This window comes from Molossus molossus, unplaced genomic scaffold, assembly GCF_014108415.1.
Source record: "Molossus molossus isolate mMolMol1 unplaced genomic scaffold, mMolMol1.p scaffold_m16_p_20, whole genome shotgun sequence".
NCBI classification, from domain to species: domain Eukaryota; kingdom Metazoa; phylum Chordata; class Mammalia; order Chiroptera; family Molossidae; genus Molossus; species Molossus molossus.
In genome coordinates, this window is record NW_023425356.1 from 473376 (window position 1) to 491403 (window position 18028).

At 45.7% G+C, this 18028-nt stretch overlaps 4 protein-coding genes and 2 non-coding genes across 6 annotated transcripts; 1 reads left to right on the forward strand and 5 right to left on the reverse strand.

Annotated features, from left to right (window-relative positions):
* Positions 1–754: 754 nt before the first annotated feature.
* On the reverse strand, positions 755–7067 carry LOC118637620. Its single transcript, XM_036273182.1, has 3 exons — positions 6632–7067; positions 2739–3047; positions 755–1214 (listed from the first exon to the last, which is right to left on the reverse strand). Exons 1-3 carry the CDS (start codon positions 7038–7040, stop codon positions 802–804), a joined length of 1131 nt encoding a protein of 376 aa, XP_036129075.1. The 5' UTR covers positions 7041–7067; the 3' UTR covers positions 755–801.
* Positions 2674–3055, reverse strand: LOC118637197 (histone H4). Its single transcript, XM_036272395.1, has one exon. The coding sequence runs from the start codon at positions 3043–3045 to the stop codon at positions 2734–2736; it is 312 nt and encodes a 103-aa protein (XP_036128288.1). The 5' UTR covers positions 3046–3055; the 3' UTR covers positions 2674–2733.
* A 1361-nt stretch (positions 7068–8428) lies between the features above and the next one.
* On the reverse strand, positions 8429–8863 carry LOC118637176 (histone H2A type 1). Its single transcript, XM_036272375.1, has one exon. It carries the CDS (start codon positions 8846–8848, stop codon positions 8456–8458), a length of 393 nt encoding a protein of 130 aa, XP_036128268.1. The 5' UTR covers positions 8849–8863; the 3' UTR covers positions 8429–8455.
* A 284-nt stretch (positions 8864–9147) lies between these two features.
* Positions 9148–9575, forward strand: LOC118637181 (histone H2B type 1-C/E/F/G/I). The gene has a single exon (XM_036272378.1). The coding sequence runs from the start codon at positions 9170–9172 to the stop codon at positions 9548–9550; it is 381 nt and encodes a 126-aa protein (XP_036128271.1). The 5' UTR covers positions 9148–9169; the 3' UTR covers positions 9551–9575.
* Positions 9576–16502: 6927 nt separating this feature from the next.
* TRNAF-GAA lies at positions 16503–16575 on the reverse strand. Its single transcript has one exon. It is a non-coding gene; the product is annotated as a tRNA-Phe (tRNA).
* Positions 16576–17701: 1126 nt separating this feature from the next.
* TRNAI-UAU lies at positions 17702–17795 on the reverse strand. Its single transcript has 2 exons — positions 17758–17795; positions 17702–17737 (listed from the first exon to the last, which is right to left on the reverse strand). It is a non-coding gene; the product is annotated as a tRNA-Ile (tRNA).
* Between the last annotated feature and the right edge of the window lie 233 nt (positions 17796–18028).

Sequence of the window (18028 nt, forward strand, 5' to 3'; positions counted from 1 at the left end):
GAAACTTCACCGTGAACTGACAAGCAAACATTTTAAACCTTAATTTTTTTAAAATTGATTTTCAGAGCCATTGGGAACTCGCGTTAGCGGACAACCGACATGTCGAAGCCCGGAGGTCGTCTGCCCATCACTTAAGTCACATAAAGCCCACAGCAACGTTTTGTGAACATTACATTGAAACAAAAGCTAGCAAGATTTTAATACTCATAGGAATGTGTTACTTCCTGAGACAGGAAAGCAAGGGGCCGACGTACTTCTCCAAGGATTGGGAGTCTTCCTTCAACCATTTCTTGCAGCACAATAGTTAATTTGTAAAATGATTCTCATTGCTAAATGTATTTGTCCAGAAACAGCTCCTTATGGCGAAGAGTAGGAGCAGGAACCGGCCGCAGAGTCTAGATTGTACTTGGGTTTACAGGGTATAACTACATCGGGGAAACATGCTGTAACTTTTTCTTTTCTTTTTTTTTTTAATCCTCACCCGAGGATATTTTTCCACTTTTTGTACAGATAGAGTGGGAGGGAGAGAGAGAAACATCGACGTGAAGGGACACATCGAGTGGCTGCCACCCACACGACCAACTAGGGCCGGGGACAAACTGCAACCGAAGTACGTGCCCTTAGCGGGAACCGCAGGCCGACGCTCTAACCGCTGAGCCAAACCGGCCAGGGCCATGCTGTAACTTTTTCATGAGGATGCTATATATTCTCTAGAAGCAACAGCTCTTAATCGGTGAGAACTGAGGGGCTCTGAAAAGAGCCTTTTGGGTGAGGTATATTAATTGGAAAACATTCGGAAACTTAAGCCCTCTCCCCGCGGATGCGGCGCGCGAGCTGGATGTCCTTGGGCATGATGGTGACGCGCTTGGCGTGGATGGCGCACAGGTTGGTGTCCTCGAACAGCCCCACCAGGTAGGCCTCGCACGCCTCCTGCAGAGCCATGACGGCCGAGCTCTGGAAGCGCAGGTCGGTCTTGAAGTCCTGCGCGATCTCGCGCACCAGGCGCTGGAAGGGCAGCTTGCGGATCAGCAGCTCGGTGGACTTCTGGTAGCGGCGGATCTCGCGCAGGGCCACCGTGCCGGGCCGGTAGCGGTGCGGCTTCTTCACGCCGCCGGTGGCCGGCGCGCTCTTGCGGGCGGCTTTGGTGGCCAGCTGCTTGCGCGGCGCCTTCCCGCCCGTGGACTTGCGAGCAGTCTGCTTGGTGCGGGCCATGTCTAATCACGGGCTGAACAATTTAATGCTAATCAGCCAAGGAATCAGCCAGCCTAATATTTATATCGACTCTCGCGCTCTGATTCGTCGGTAACGGCTCCTCCCACTTCCTCCACGACTGATTTAGTTCTTGGCTTAATTCTCTCAGGAAAGGAAACATTTTCCCGCCTGTTCGGCCTCTGTGATAATGTACAAAAAAAGTATTTTACTGGCTTTTAAATAACCTCTTGGATGCATTAAAAATTCACAAGAAAATGATGTCTTGAGAATCTGAAAGTGTTTTTGCACTCTTTTAAATAGGTGTCATAATAGGATTCTTGACAATAGCTTAATGAACATGAAAGGGAAATGAGTGAAAAGGGGACATTGAAGTAGCTTCGACTTCTGGCCACTGTGCCGCGCTGGTTTTCTCAACCCTGAGCGTTTTTACCAGTCGCTCAGAGAGTTTGTTGGAACAAGAGTGGGCCAACTTTTTCTGTAAAAGGTCCCAGGAGATTGCCACAGGAGGAGGTGGTGGACTTGCTGGGCAAGGGGAGGGGGCAGGGTGGTACCAAAATACACTTATAGACTGGCTAGAATCACACAATTTAAGTTCCTAAACAAAACCCTGAAGTCCACGCTAACCTAATCCGAGGTAGGTGTTCTGAGAAATAAAGGATTTTTTAAAATGCCTGCAGCCTTTAACCAGATTTTGGGGGTGGCCCGAAGAAGGGGCTTTGCATCATGAAATGGCGGTTTAGAGAACGAGCACCCGAAGCCATAGAGGGCGCCTGAGACCGCGTCCCTGGCCTTGATTTAGGAGGACGCAGCGGGAGGCGGAGAGTCTGTGACCGCGGGAGAAAGCTCCTCCCTTCACAAATGAAAGACGAGACCCTCCAGGTCCCCAAAAAGTTAAGACGCCCGTTAGAATACTGACCCTTTAGTCTAGTCAACGGTAAATTACAAACTGCTTTAGCTTCGGGTTTAGGTAGACTTCCCGGCCTGATGGGAATAAGCCAGGCCCATTTAGTTCCTTTTCAGCCCAAGCTCACAGAGTTCGAGGGAGAGGTGGAATGACGACACTCAGCCCGACGCCTAGAGCAGAAGTGGAGGGGGGACCAAAGTAGCGGATCTTTCCTGATATTGCTCCGGAACCTTGCTGGCAGAGTTCCGTTTCCGTCACACTGGGTTGTGGACAGTGGCAGCATCCGGATTCTCTACTCAAGCCTCTCGTCGCGGAACCTTCCGAAGAAATGTAAACGAGCCCACCCACGGTGCTCCGCGTCACTGCAAACTGCCTCCTTGCCTGGACTATCATTTTGCAGCGGTAAAGGGGTAGGAAGATCGACGTCAGAAAGGCGGACACCCAACCTCCGGAGTTTGAAGTGCAACATTCAGAGTACAAGAATTGCACCACCATCGTTTTCACTCCAGCTTCTGTGTACCCAACCTAGCAGGAAAACCATGCACAGCTCTCCTCAGAGAAAGTGGGCGGCCCTGAAAAGGGCCTTTGGTTAAGACTGGGTTGCTGGAGATACTGACCTAGCCGCCGAAGCCGTAGAGGGTGCGGCCCTGGCGCTTGAGCGCGTAGACCACGTCCATGGCCGTGACCGTCTTGCGCTTGGCGTGCTCCGTGTAGGTGACGGCGTCCCGGATCACGTTCTCCAGGAACACCTTGAGCACCCCGCGGGTCTCCTCGTAGATGAGTCCGGAGATGCGCTTGACGCCGCCGCGCCGAGCCAGGCGCCGGATGGCGGGCTTGGTGATGCCCTGGATGTTGTCGCGCAGCACCTTGCGGTGGCGCTTGGCGCCCCCCTTTCCGAGGCCCTTCCCGCCTTTGCCGCGACCAGACATGCCTGCAGGTGAAGAAAACACAGTCTACAGACGCACGCAGGCAGTAGCTTATATACTTCTCTTGCGGACCTGTTTGGGAACTGTGCAGGCCAGTTTTCTCCAGCTATTACACCGCCCGGCCTTCTTCAGGCAAATGAAAAGGGCGGTGCTTCATTAAACCTCTGGGTTTAGAAAAAAACACAGCTAACATCATATTCAAGGATGAAAAGCGAAAAGCTTTTTCATTAATACCAGGAACAAGACAAAGATGTCCATTTTCAACATTTCTATTCAACATAGTATAAGTAATCCTACCCACCAAAGTCTGGCAAGAAAAAGAAATAAAAGGCATCCAAGTTGGAAAGTTAGAAGCAAAACTTACTGTTTGTACATGACGCGATGCTATGTAAAAAGACCCCTAATGATCCCACTCAAACAGTATTAGAACTAATAAATGAATTCAGCAAAGTAGCAGAATACAATATTAGTATTCAGAAATCAATTGCGTTTTTATACACCAATAACACTATCAGAAAGAAATGAAAACCACAATGAGATGTCACCTCGCCCCTGCTAGAATGGCTATCATCAATAAATCACCAGACAGCAAATGTGGAGAAAAGGGATCCCTTGCGCACTGTTGGTGGGGATGTAAATTGGTGCAGCCACAATAGAAAAAGGTATGGAGGTTCCTCAAAAAAAAAGTTAAATAGAACTACCATATGACCCAAGCAATCCCACTTCTCAGCATTAATAGGAAGAAATTCAAAACAATAATTCAAAAAGACATATGCATCCTTTTATGTTCATTGTTGCATTATTTACAATAGCTAAGATATTGAAGCAACATATTTGTCCATCAACAGATGAGTGGATAAAGATGATATACATAAAATTATTACCCATAAAAAAAGAATGCAAGTTTGCCATTTGCAACAACATGGATGGACCTAGAATGTATTATGCTCAGTGAAATAAGTCAGATAAAGAAAGACAAATACATATGGTTTTACTTATTTGTGTAATTTTTTTAATTGAACAAACAAAGCAGAAGCAAACACCTAGATACAGAGAAAAACTGATAGTCACAAGAGGGGAGGGGTTTTGAGGATTGGAGAAAAAGCTAAAGGGATTAGGAAGTACAAATTGCCAGTTACAAAAATAGTCACTGGGCCCAGTCATTGTGGCTCAGTGGCTTGAGTGTGGTCCCATGGACTGAGAGGTCCCAGTTCAATTCTGGGTCTGGGCACATGCTAGGGTTGCAGCCTTGATCCCCAGTAGGGGTTGTGCAGGAGGCAGCCGATTGATGTTTCTCTCTCATACCAATATTTCTATCTCTCTCTCCCTTCCTCTGTCTCTAGAAATTCAATAAAAACTTATTTTTTAATAAAAGTGACTGGATGTAAAGTACAGCTTAGGGAATATGGTCAATGACATTGTAATAACTATGTATGGTGTCATATGGATACTAAATTAATTGGGGTGATTACTTACTAAGGTATATAAATGCCTGATCACTATGCTGTACACCTGAAACCAACATAATATTGTCAACTGTAATTGAAAAATAAAATTGTAAAGCCTAATTTAAAATTCCTCAGTCCAAATGCTGCTTCTGCAGTGATCTGTGCTTGTCTACCCCTGGGAGACCATTCTTTTGTCTGGGTCAGACTTTGTTGTCTGTTTCTTCCGGTCACCTCTTAGCGTCCACTGTAATAGTGACTCTGATTGCTGGATTCAAGTGGCTCATTTCAAGAGCTGTGATTGCAGTCATCTGGCTTACTTGTGAAGCCTTGTATGCAGAGCACTTTCTGTATAATCTTAACTGAATCAGCCTGAGAAGTGGCTGACTACTGTTAACACCCGATTATGGAGGTCAGTGGGACTCCTCACTTCTCAGCTTTGCTTCTCTACAATGTCCTCACCTGCTATTCATTTATCCCTTGTTGCCATAGAGAGAGGGGGATAACTCATATTTTTTTTCATCTGGGTTAGAAACACTTTAGTTTTCTAAAGTTGTTTGAGGAAGGTCAGCTTTTATGCAGTTTCCTTGGAGAGTTGAGCAGCCATCCCCTGGGGGGTGCGGGTTAGAAACATTCCCTAAGGATAAGAGATGGCTTTCTCTCAACCAGGAAGCAGGCTCTTACCAGACACTGAATCAGACAGGGCCTTCTAGAACTGTGAGAAATAAATTTCTGTTGTTCCAGCTACCCAGTCTGGAATACTGGTACAGGAGCATGAATGGACTGAGCACTGGTGTTCTGCAAGCCACGTGTTAAAAGCACTCAGATGGAGTGTCTTTGGTTTTGGTGTTTATTCCAGGCTATTTGGAAGTAAAGCAAGAAAACTATGGGAGGTCATGGCACAGGTGTCCAGTAGCAAGGTTGACTGAGCCTTGGGTTCAGCCCTTGTTTTTGCCATTTATTTGTTTCTTGACCTTAGAAGATAATATTTTATTTAGTCATTGCCTTAAATTATCTCAACCTTTTTGCTACTACAAATAACATTCTCATGAATATTACTGATATATCCTGCTATGGTTCTATAGGAGAATGTCCTTAGGGCACAGGCCTGGGCACATCCAGTTTTACTAAATGAGACAGTTCACCAAAATGTCTGTGTAAAACCATCAGTAAACCACCACATAAAAGTAAATTTCTCCACCTCTCATATGACTCTTGGGAAACCCACTTCTGTTTTTGATAATCTGCAGGGTGTTATGTAGTATTTCATTGTTGTTTTAATTTGCATTATCTGATTATAAGTTTAAAAATTCTTCATGCAATTGCTAGCCACTCAGCTGCCTCCATTAAAAAACAGACTTTTCCCTTCAAGGTGAACAATAAACTACCACACTCAAAGCATAGTTTCTAACACAGAACTCATTCCTAGAAACCCTGTTTTAGCCCCTTAGGCAAATGAAAAACAGAATGAACCTAATTCTACTTTGTTTCCCTACTGCCACTGGAGGCTGAATCCCATCTCCTTCCCTTCCAAGGTTTGTTTTAAAAAACCTGCATGGGATTTATCCCCCAATACTTGAGGACCTTTGTAAAAGACATATTTCTAGACCTAGAGGGGTAAAAAATGTCAAGAGCCTAGGAGCTACTGTCAGTTTCACATGCAGGACGTGAAAATACTTTAAAAATTGTAAAACTTTGTAAAAATTGCCAGATTTGTGAATACCCGTAGTACAGAAGGGAGGTGCCAGTATCTGCTCAGAATCCCATGTCACGGGGTGAGCACCGTTCCTTTCCTTCTCTTAAGCTCTCTACACGAGGATTACTCAAAGGTCCAAGTAGTGACATTGTTGCCTTCTAAACTGCTGTTAAGAGACTTAGTTTCCCCAAACAGTTAACATAAAGGAAACTGCTTTGGAGCCATGCCAATTTTTACATCTACTTTGCTTGAAAATTAGATATAGATCTATAAGTTTTGGAGTGACCCTCGTCCCTGCCCCCCGCCCCAGTATCCCACTTTTTCAATCCTGCACCAAGCCTGCGTTTTTAACACTCAACCCAGTAGTGTTTACAGCCACTGCCAGTGAAGATGAAAGTGGCTCTAAAAAGAGCCTTTGGGTCCAAGAATACAACTCGCTAATAAGCTCACGCCCTCTCCCCGCGAATGCGGCGCGCGAGCTGGATGTCCTTGGGCATGATGGTGACGCGCTTGGCGTGGATGGCGCACAGGTTGGTGTCCTCGAACAGCCCCACCAGGTAGGCCTCGCACGCCTCCTGCAGAGCCATGACGGCCGAGCTCTGGAAGCGCAGGTCGGTCTTGAAGTCCTGCGCGATCTCGCGCACCAGGCGCTGGAAGGGCAGCTTGCGGATCAGCAGCTCGGTGGACTTCTGGTAGCGGCGGATCTCGCGCAGGGCCACCGTGCCGGGCCGGTAGCGGTGCGGCTTCTTCACGCCGCCGGTGGCCGGCGCGCTCTTGCGGGCGGCTTTGGTGGCCAGCTGCTTGCGCGGCGCCTTCCCGCCCGTGGACTTGCGAGCAGTCTGCTTGGTTCGGGCCATTTCAAATGTACCAAAGCACTGAACTGGTGGGAAAGGGGGAGTATGAGCCCTCAACCAGTATTTATAAGGCAAGTCCTGTTCTGAATGGGCCAGGCATCTGCCCGTCAAGGCTCGCAGTGCAGTTACTGGGAGCCGCGTCAACTTTCTGATCGCGGTAGCCTCCTGGATATTTGGACCGGAAATTACCTTTTTCTCCCACCCACCCTTTCAACTGCGGCTGTTTTCTACGCTTTCTTGCCTCTACCGTTTTTATGCCTTTTGTTTACAACGTTCTTTGGCTTTTTCCTGTAGAATTTAATGTAAATATTGCAATGATATATCTTGTTTACTGAATAAAACCTTTAAATTTTGAACCTTGAAAATGGCTTTCCTTTGAGCTTTTGAAAAGGCGCGAGCTAGATGATCAACTGATTTTTTGTGTGTGTGTGTGTCTCATTCAAGTTTGGGAGGGCCAACTTCATGTCAATTTCTCCATTTCTCAACTTAAACTTCAAGATTTAAAAATGTTTTTATAGGATTTTTCCAAATATATAAATTTCACATTTGATATTATAGCTACATTAACATTTACTTTTTACTAACATTTTCATATAAATCAGCCCACTACGTTTTACAATTTCTACTGAAATTTGTGTAAAATGGGATTAAGGGAAAAAACCCTCAAATGTCTAAGTGGCATAAAGATGGCTGTGTGCCTTTACACGTCACGCTGGACCCTGTGTTGAGCTCTGCCAAAAGGACGGGACTCCGGGGCACGTCGTATTATTTTCCTTTAAAACTGACTAGAAAGCAGAATTGGAGTTGCATCCCATTAGGATGCAAAACTCTTGAACAGACTTTTATTGTTCTGTGGGTCACTAACTCTATTTGCACTTAAAAATTCACCTTTTTTTAAAATCCTCACCCGAGGACATTTTTCCATATTTTGTTCAGATAGAGTGGGAGGGAGAGAAACATCGACGTGAAAGGGACACAGCGAGTGGCTGCCACCCTCACGACCAACCAGGGCCGGGGACAAACTGCAACCGAGGTACGTGCCCTTAGCGGGAACCGAACCCGGCCGACGCTCTAACCGCTGAGCGAAACCGGCCAGAGCTAAAAACTTGCCTATGATGTTTTGTTGTCTCGGTTTCTTCATGGTGCAGCCCCGAGTGCCTGCAGCATTCATCCCATTGATTACTTGGTGCTGAGTATCTATCCCTTTTACTAGGCTGATGCTAAATTGTTTTCATCGGAGTTACCTTCTAGTTTCTAGAAATTTTTACACACCGACATCTCTTGGTAGGTTGAAGGAATTGAAAATCATTTTCAAGTTGCTGCTACAACACAGAAAATGCAAGCTCTTATTATAGAAAACGTAGGTGGCTCTGAAAAGAGCCTTTGGTTGAGCTTGAGAAAGACTCTAACGGTCCAGCTCATTTGCCCTTGGCCTTGTGGTGGCTCTCGGTCTTCTTGGGCAGCAGCACGGCCTGGATGTTGGGCAGCACGCCGCCCTGCGCGATGGTGACTTTGCCCAGCAGCTTGTTGAGCTCCTCGTCGTTGCGGATGGCCAGCTGCAGGTGGCGCGGGATGATGCGCGTCTTCTTGTTGTCGCGGGCCGCGTTGCCCGCCAGCTCCAGGATCTCGGCCGTCAGGTACTCCAGCACCGCCGCCAGGTACACGGGCGCGCCGGCCCCCACCCGCTCAGCGTAGTTGCCCTTGCGGAGCAGGCGGTGCACGCGGCCCACGGGGAACTGCAGCCCGGCCCGCGAGGAGCGCGTCTTGGCCTTGGCGCGCGCCTTCCCGCCCTGCTTTCCGCGTCCGGACATGACGGATAGGAAACCTTCGCTGTGACTTGGGTCTGAGTTAAGTCACCCTGAGCTACCCTCTTTATAGTCGTTCCTGGGCGCGAAAGTGAATCTGTGCCATTGGCGAAAAGTTACAGCCCTTTCACTTGAACCAATGGGATTCTGGCTCTGAAATACCCTTGTTTTGACTGGACAACACTCATGTGACGTTTCCAGGAGTCACCACCAGTCAGACACGACTTTACTCACCGCCTCCTTTGAGAGTCTGTGAACCGAGAGAGCACTCACGGTCGCGCGCTCGTTCCTCCTGTTCTAGCTGAACATCCGCTGTTCCTCCCGACCATGCCCGAGCCCGCCAAGTCCGCGCCCGCCCCGAAGAAGGGCTCCAAGAAGGCGGTGACCAAGGCGCAGAAGAAGGACGGCAAGAAGCGCAAGCGCAGCCGCAAGGAGAGCTACTCGGTGTACGTGTACAAGGTGCTGAAGCAGGTGCACCCCGACACCGGCATCTCGTCCAAGGCCATGGGCATCATGAACTCGTTCGTCAACGACATCTTCGAGCGCATCGCGGGCGAGGCGTCGCGCCTGGCGCATTACAACAAGCGCTCGACCATCACGTCCCGGGAGATCCAGACGGCCGTGCGCCTGCTGCTGCCCGGGGAGCTGGCCAAGCACGCCGTGTCCGAGGGCACCAAGGCCGTCACCAAGTACACCAGCTCCAAGTAGACCAGCAAGTAAGCAGCTTGACCCTTAACCCCAAAGGCTCTTTACAGAGCCACTGGCCTACCAAAAAAAGAGCTGATGTGCTTTGCCTTTCCGTTGTGTGTGTGCATGATGGAGGGCGGGGTGTCTTAGGAGAACATCTTAAAAAGTAACATTGAAGGTAAACTTGGTATTTAGCTAACATCTGTCCAGACAATGGAAAGTTTGAATTTTATAAAGAATTTCTGGTGTCAAAACTTAGCATCTAACTGCTGCTTTTCTCACCTCTTGACCTGGGTAGTGGCAATATCTCAAAGTCGAAAGAAGGCAACAGTTCGCCACGGAAATCCCAAGTCACTGGACTGTAGTTTTCCTAACGGACTTTTCACTTTAGGTTCCAGCCCACTTCTCAGTTAGGTCCACACAGATAAACCCAGTCAAGAAAACGAGGCCTTTTGGCCACCTTTGCCTCCATCAGAGCTGATGTTGAGTGCAGGGTAAAAGCAAGGGGGGAAAATCCAAAGCTGAACTTAAAAAACAAATCAACAAACAAACAAAAAACTGGCTACTGGCTAGCCTTTTATTAGAATTATTTGGCCCTAATGTGAAACTAGCGGAACGTGGAGGGAAAGCCTCTCAGGTCTCATCCTACTCCCTCCGGGATGAAACCGGTGGAACAGGGGGTGCACCACAGGCCTGCCTTTTGCACTGAGGCCCTCCTGGGAGAAGCTGAGGAAGCTGCGCTGGGCAGTCGAGGGTATGTGTTGGGGGTGGGGTGAGAGGGAAGAAAAGGTGCTGTGCCCTCCTAAACGAACGTCTTTTAAGCAAGAAAGGGGTTAATCAGAATTTGAGTCTCAACTTGTTCCTTGACAATCCGCAGGTTGATTAAGTTCGTAGTCAAAGTTGGATGAGGAAGGATGGGCTTCTGTCCTCAGTGACACGACTTGCTACGTGGTGGTAGATGTAGTTGACCACTGAGTAATGACCTGTAGGTACTGTTAGCAAACACTCCGTGTACAATATGGCATGTCACCGTGCATTTCCCTGATGATTAGTGATGTGTCCTCTTCTGATGATGTCTTCAGGTCCTATTCATTTTTTAATTAATTTTTTTGGTGTGTTGTGCTTATATTTTGGATATTAACCCCTTATTGAATGTATCTTTTGCAAATATATTCTTCTCTTCAGTAGGTTGTCATTTTGTTGATGGCTTCCTTAGTTGTGCAAAGCCTCTTCAGTTTGATGTGGTCCCGTTTGTTTATTTATTTTTTCCCTAGGAGACATATCCAAAAATACATATTGCTAAGACCTATGTCAAAGAGTTTGCGGCCTATGTTTTCTTCTAGGAGTTTTATGATTTCAGGTCTTCTGCAGCCAGGCAATCTAACTGGTCTGTAGGATCCTGTGCTGGCCTTTTCCACAGCAATGGTTTCTTGTGTAGTAGGGACAAGCAGTTATTGCCCTTCTGGTGACATCAGATGACCTCCTAAGTGAGAAAGACCTCCACCAGACAGAGACTGTTCCTACCGGCAACATGTGCTACCATGACACTGTGGGGGGAAACTAACAGTCACAACAGGTCAGAGGGAAGAGGAGTTTGATCAAAGTTAAACTTCACAGATGGGGGAGGAGCTTTGTTACAATGAAATACCACTGTGGGAAGGAAGCCCAGCAAGGGTAGATTTGTAGGCATAATGGAGACTAGGGACCTGCATAATCTAGAAGCCAAAACAAAAGGATGCCTGTCTTCTTCTCCTTCATGCACAATTCCCCCACTTCACTTTTATCTGCCATAAACACACCTGTGGTCTTGAGTTCTAGAAAATGAACAGAATGAAGGGAAGAAGTCAATTATTTCTGGAATCAGTGACGCTGCTGTTGGAGTAAGTGTGGGTGGCTGAGGAATCCTCAGTTATGGCTGGAAAGTCCTCTTCCCTGAGTTCACTCTTTCTGCTTTGTTCTAGGTTCAGTTCTCTCTTCTGATATGATATCCCTGTGGCTTGGCTGAGATTTTAAAACTCCAACAGCTCCAAAACACTTGGAATTGTGAAGGCAGATGGAGCCTGAAAAAATAACAATACTGATAATTCCGGTGAGGATAATCTCTAATTTTCAAAAACTTTAACGGGGCCCAGGCCCTAACGTGTGGGTGATCACCCTGTAACACGCTGTCTGAGCTGTCTTCCTGGGCATGTGATTTGGGCAGTTGCACAGGGTCCTACACTCAAAGGAGCCTCATATTTGTTTAATGCTCTGCTGTCCTTATCTTGAAATTATTAATAATTTTTTAACAAGAAACTCTACACTTTCATTTAGCACTGAACCTCACAAATTCTGTAACTGGTCCTCACATTGCCTTCCATGTTCTATTGCCAGAAAAAGGAAACAATCATTTCCCATACCCTGTATTTTACCCCTTGTTCAAGGTATGTTCGGTGCAGACAGATTGCTTCTCAGTTCCACTTTCGGGGTTTCTATTGTAAAACTAAAGTGCAGGAATAAGTCAAGAAAGAACTTTTAAAAAATATAGGTCACTGGACAATAGGAAGAAGTCATAGATGACCATGATAAAAGCTATTCATGTCTAGAAACCAAAGAGGATAAACCTCTGAAGTAACTTCCACATACATGAGAATATTGAAAGGAAGGAAGGAAAGGAAGGAGGGAGGGAGGGAGGGAGGGAGGGAGGGAGGGAGGGAGGGAGGGAGGGAAGGAGGGAGAGAGAAAGAGAGAGAGAAAGAAAGAAAGAAAGAAAAAGAAAAAGAAAGAAAGATCAAGGAAATAAGCTTTGTCAACTTCCTGGAGATTAACTCTCCCTCCTCAACTTCACAGAATCCAATAATCACTCACCAGATAATAGAAATAAGGCAGAGCTGGATAAATTGATGAAGTAAGGAAGCTTATAGGTGACTTTTAGTTTATCAGGACCCAGAACCTCCTCTAAGATTTCCATATAATGCATTAGTTATGAGAGAAACACGAGAATACCTGTCAACCCAAAAAAGGGGAAAGAGATAAATCTTTCCATTAGCCTATGGCAATGCTTAAGGGTTTAGTCTAGCATTATGATCGGTTATCCAAAAATCATTTCATTGTCACTGCTCCTCATTCTTCTGCCTCCTTTGAGACCACTTTTCCCCTATATATATTTTTTCACCCTCTTGAAAGTTTTTTCTCTGCAACTCTTGAATATTTTCTGAGAAGCTCATCAAGCTAAATTTCACCCAAGGCCAAGATATTCAGAATTCATTCCTGCCTCTCCTTACCTGTGACAATGCAGACCAAAGCACAGCAAAGATACTGTTTCTGGGTCTCAGGAAATAACCAAGGAAAGGCTCGTGGCAGAATGAGAGGATCATGATAATTTCACACACTGTGAAGTAGGCTGGGTCAGGAAGAATAATAAGAGAGTGTGTAAGTTCCTTCTTTGGGGGATCACTATGGTTTTCAGAGTCCCAGCCCTAAGGTAACACAATAAATGTGGATGGCCTGAGGAAAGGGGGGGGATGAGCTCTCAGGCTTTCAGGTCAGTAATGACTCACCCTCCCTTTCAGACCAGGACTTACTCAGCTTATGTTTAGGCACCCAACACATCTTTTGACTTCAGCCTGTGAAGAGCACTGACAAAAACATTGGCATCTCCAGGTACTTCTACTTTTACCCAGGAAGAGAGGAGAGAAGTCAATCACATGTGGCTGGTGGCCAGGAAATTACAGGTGAGCATCATGGCCCTGGTCGGTTTCTTCCCAAACCACCTATGGAGAGGCATCAATTTAGAAAGGGAAGAGAAAAGGAAAACTTGCTTTGAGCCCTTCATATTTATTTCTCATCTTCCAAAAACAATTCTTAATGATCCCTAATTCCTAAAATTGTCTTAAATCTTCCATTTTAGCCCCAATATCCCTTCTGTAGTTGCTCATTTACCAAATGCTGCATTCCTGTGATGTGTCATGCCTGAAGTTCTATAGTATTGCCTTCTAACCTACCTCCTCAAATTACTTCATCAGGTCTTCTCCCTGCTTCCCCATAATCTCCCTGATTACATCTAAAGTAATCCTTCAGGTGACATCCAAGACCTTAATTTCTGGGGGGTCAATAGGAAAGAAGCAGATCTCAAAGCAAGAACATAAAAGGAACAGTCAAGGAGACTGAGAATATAATTTATTCTGCCTGCTCATTGGTGGAATCACTCAGTGACATCATAAAAGTAGGACAACCCTTCTGGCCCCACTATTGTGATTTAGTCTGCCTTTGCCATCACAGCAAATGTGTTCTTAGCTTTCTCTGGCACAACACAAAGACATCCTTTGTGGTTCCTTTTTCTGCTCCAGAAGTAGGGGAAAACCCCATGCTCAGGAACAAAATCCAGAGACACCAAAAGAGATGTCAGAGTTACTTAGTAAGAGTAAGTGGCAAATGGTTGACAACTTCTGGGCTTGGAGAAGGGGTAGGCGGAGGGACGGTGTACTGATGTTAGTGTGGGAGAGATTTCTGGATCTCCTGAGCCTTGGGCAGCTGGATGGCACAACAGGCTACATCCTCTACCGGCTTCTTTTACCTAGTCATCTGGCCCCTTCTATTTTGGCGTGTAGAACAAGGACCCAAGGAGCTGGCACTTTTGGTTTCTCTATCTTTTCCTGTCTGTGTGAGGTCTAACTAAGCTCACTGAAACTAAAACTGCTCTGTCTCTTTACCAGCCACATCACTCAGACTGTAACCTTGGCTTTGCCTGCCTCCTGTGTGCTTAACGGTGATTCTGTTTGCTACCCAGGTGTCCTTTGCGTCATTATTCTGACTGTGTGTGGTGGGATAAAGCAGGTTTTCTGAACAGACTTTGCCTTAGAAGAATCTTAACCTTCCTTGTACTCTAGATCCTCTTTGGTAGTCTATGGATTGTATCCATAAACTCCTGGAAAAAACAAACAAACAAACAAAACTCTGCTCATTGCTATATCCCTAGTCCCAGAAACAGTGACTGTGTCACAGCATGTTAGAGGGGGGAAAAATGTGTTGAATGAATAAATGGTAGTTGTTATTACATTATGGGTTTGATATTAATATCTAAGAATGGATATCAATACATATAAATTCCTTGCAAACATGAGAAACTCCTGAAGGGGGAGATAGGCTTGTATTCAACTTTTTTTTTTTTAAGTATTCATTCTCAGGTGTCTGCGTTGGGCAGAGGAAGATCACAGATGGCTGGACTTGGAGAAGCACTGGTTTCCTCATTATTTCCACTTCATCTAATACTCTTGGCAAATATCTTCATTTCATTGCATGTTACTTATTTTAAAACATGATGCAATAAAAACATTACTGTGGGAAGGGAAATGATTTGATCCTCTGGGGATTGGAGGAATGCAGTAAATCCAACCTCGACTTTGACTCTACTTGTAATGTTGATGATTTCGGGTCTAGCTAACTATTTATTCATAGCCTACTCCCATACAAGCGAAGAAAACTAGAGAAAAACACACCAGCTGTAAATGCTACAGTTGACCTTGAGAGAGGCCTGAGTACTGCCCTGGGATCTCATACAATTCCCACTCCTCTGCTACTGGGCAGCTTGGGAACCCACATTTAAACCTCTTTGAATGTCATCTGGCTTAAGAAAGAAAGTGCTTTGTTCACAGTGCAAGAGGACATTAAGACTATCATCTTCACTTCCTTCTCTGGGTTGAAAATGCCTATACTTGGTACAATGGTAAAGAAGTTTCCAGATTCAACTCCTGGCTGGCAGGACCAACTCAGTTGAAAAGAAGCTCTGATTTTAACAGTGTACAAAGTTAAAAGGGCAATTTGAAATATCCAAGATATACAAAGAGAAAAAACTAAGTGAAAATAATGAGCAAATAATTATGCTATCTTTTGTGTGAAAAAAAGAAGAAATAATAATTGATACAAATATTTACATGTATATGCAAAGATAAATGAGAAGTTAAGGACAGAGTTTACTTATGGTAGGTGAAGGTGAAAAGTGGGCTGATGGAGGAAGGAAAACTTTTCAATGTATTCTTTCTTTTTTTTTTAGCTCCTGGTACTATGCAAAATAATAATAATAATAATAATAAGGCTTAAAATGTTTAAAATTATGTATTCCTTTTATTTTGGAATAAATGTGCAGAGTGCATAAAAGAAAGATCTTTGTCATTCTTACTTTAGAAATTTTGAAAATTTCTTTCTTAGTTTTTCATCTTGTTTTCTCTTAGACTGAACTGGGGAATGTGTGATATGATAGGTGAGTGATATATGATTAATACAATATTTTCAGAAGCAGTAGTCACATAATTCAGGTTCTTTCTCCAAGAAAGTTTTCTCACAGGAAAACAAAATAAAATAAAAAAGTAAGGACTTCTGTTGTACCTCTTCTGACCATCATTGGCCACCTTAGGGGACAGGACTGGACAGCAAGGAGGTTTGAAGGAGGTGAAACTCCTGCTCAAGTGAGAGACTCTAAGTGTCGATTTTACTCATCTTAATACACAAAATACCAGGTGCACATGGCCTGTATGGGGTTGAACCCCCCACTCTGTTGTTATTAACACCACACTCTAAAAAACTGAGCTAACCGGCCACTTAGTGGCAGCACAGTCTTTGAATAGATTGGTAACATTGAAAATAAATTTATGTTTAAAAATAAAGGGATTTCAGCCTGGCCGGTGTGGCTCAGTGGTTGAGCGCCGACCCTTTCACCCAGAGATGGCAGGTGAGATCCCCGGTTGGCGTACACGCCCGGGTTGTGGGCTCGATCCCCAGCAGGGGGCGTGCACGAGGCAGTCAAGTAATGTTTCCCACTCATTGATATTTTTTTCTCCCTTCTTTTCTCTCTAAAAATCAATTAAAACATTTTTTTAAATTAAGGAATACTTTCAAGCCCCTTCCATTTCCGTCGAAATAAGACCTGTAAGCCAGTATTTCACGTTCGCAGAGGTAAGTAGTGAATATCTGTTTTCACGAAAATGAGCCACAAAGCTGCCGAAACCCGGGGTCGAACCAGGGACCTTTAGATCTTCAGTCTAACGCTCTCCCAACTGAGCTATTTCGGCTTGCCTTAGTGCTGGTTTTCTTGTTAATTACTTATAAATAGTCTCTCTCTTTTCCTATCCCAGTTTCCTTTTTGAATATCACGTCTCAGAAAAATTAAGATTATTTTTTGTTTTGTCTCCTGAAAATATAACGTTGTGCCCATCTGAAAAATAAATGTATCAACAGAAGATCGGACTGGGAAACTCACCCAAAGTTTCCTGAGCATGATAGGAAGAATGAAAAACCAACGTAATCAAGGAAACTGCGTGTGGTTCCTCAGGTTACAACGGGCTGGCCGCAGGGCTGTGGGGGCGCGGAGCTCCCTGCTGGAGCGGACGCTCCCACCACTCGGGATCCTGTGTAGTTCGACCCTCAAATATGTTATTCTTCCAGGTGTTTCCATTTCTTCCCCCTTCCGGTCTATCAAGCTATAAGTTACATCCGGTGGAGCACGCAGATCGTACGTGTACACCTTGATGAACTTTGCAAGTCCGTGTATCCCTGTGGACCCACCACCAGCTGCCTAGCTACACCCTCCAAAGGGAGCCAGCGTTCCGAACTCGGCCACTGGCTTGTTTTCACTTCACATACACGGAATCAGCTAGAATCTGCACTGCTATGTCTGGCTTCTTTCTCTATATATTATCTTTGAGATTCATCTATGTGTGTACGTGTAAAAGCAGTTTATTCCTGTTCGCCGACTTCAGACTTCACAGGTGGGTCTCAGCAACCTCACTGCAAACCTGTGGGCGTCAAAGCTAGGAGGCCCGGGGGCAGCTTCCGCAGGGCGGTGACGGCTGCACAAGATCGCAGAGCTCAAGGCCCAGTTTCCCCGCTTCTTCGCTTGGTCTCCAGAGCAAAGGAATCGTTTAGAGAAAGCAGCGAGAAACTGAGGAAGACTGAGCTGCACAACCTGCTGTAAGGTCTCAAGGGGGACAAACTGATTTGCTTGGATGATTTCAATGTGCCTCCTCTGATTTGATTTCTTCCTGTTTGAAAATGACTAAACATACTCCTTAACCAGGGAAATATCCGCGGTCTCACCATGGAAAATATAATACCCTCTTTTTAGCTTTCTCTCTGGAGTGAAGGGAAAAACACATTAAGAATGAAATGAGTTCCTGAAACCGCATAGGGAAGAAAACATGCTCCAGGTGAGGCTCGAACTCACAACCTCGGCATCACCCGCACATATACTGCTGTATAAGTACCGCGCGCTAACCGATTGCGCCACTGGAGCATGCTTTCCTCGAGTTGCTTGCGCACACTCTACGGAGTCAGAGAGACACGCAGGATCCTCGTTGTTCCCTAAATAAAGTGAGAGCCTGGCGTCTGCAATCCGCTGCCCACACACCAGAACCCGCACCCGCACCTGCACCCTTTTACCCCAGGGCTGGCCCAGTGGATACAACATGCTTCGGTCACGGCACTGCCATCTCTGCCGGAAGAAGAATAAGATGCTTCCTCTGCGCC

What these genes read in the sequence shown, in the direction of transcription:
- LOC118637197 (XM_036272395.1), bottom strand. Translation starts at nt 3,045, where the DNA reads ATGTCTGGTCGCGGCAAAGGCGGGAAGGGCCTCGGAAAGGGGGGCGCC.
- LOC118637620 (XM_036273182.1), bottom strand. Translation starts at nt 7,040, where the DNA reads ATGGCCCGAACCAAGCAGACTGCTCGCAAGTCCACGGGCGGGAAGGCG. An exon ending in CATTCGCGGGGAGAGGGCGT is followed by an intron (nt 3,048 to 6,631) that starts GAGCTTATTAGC and finishes CTTCACCTGCAG; the next exon opens with GCATGTCTGGTCGCGGCAAA. An exon ending in CACCCTCTACGGCTTCGGCG is followed by an intron (nt 1,215 to 2,738) that starts GCTAGGTCAGTA and finishes GCCCGTGATTAG; the next exon opens with ACATGGCCCGCACCAAGCAG.
- LOC118637176 (XM_036272375.1), bottom strand. Translation starts at nt 8,848, where the DNA reads ATGTCCGGACGCGGAAAGCAGGGCGGGAAGGCGCGCGCCAAGGCCAAG.
- LOC118637181 (XM_036272378.1), top strand. Translation starts at nt 9,170, where the DNA reads ATGCCCGAGCCCGCCAAGTCCGCGCCCGCCCCGAAGAAGGGCTCCAAG.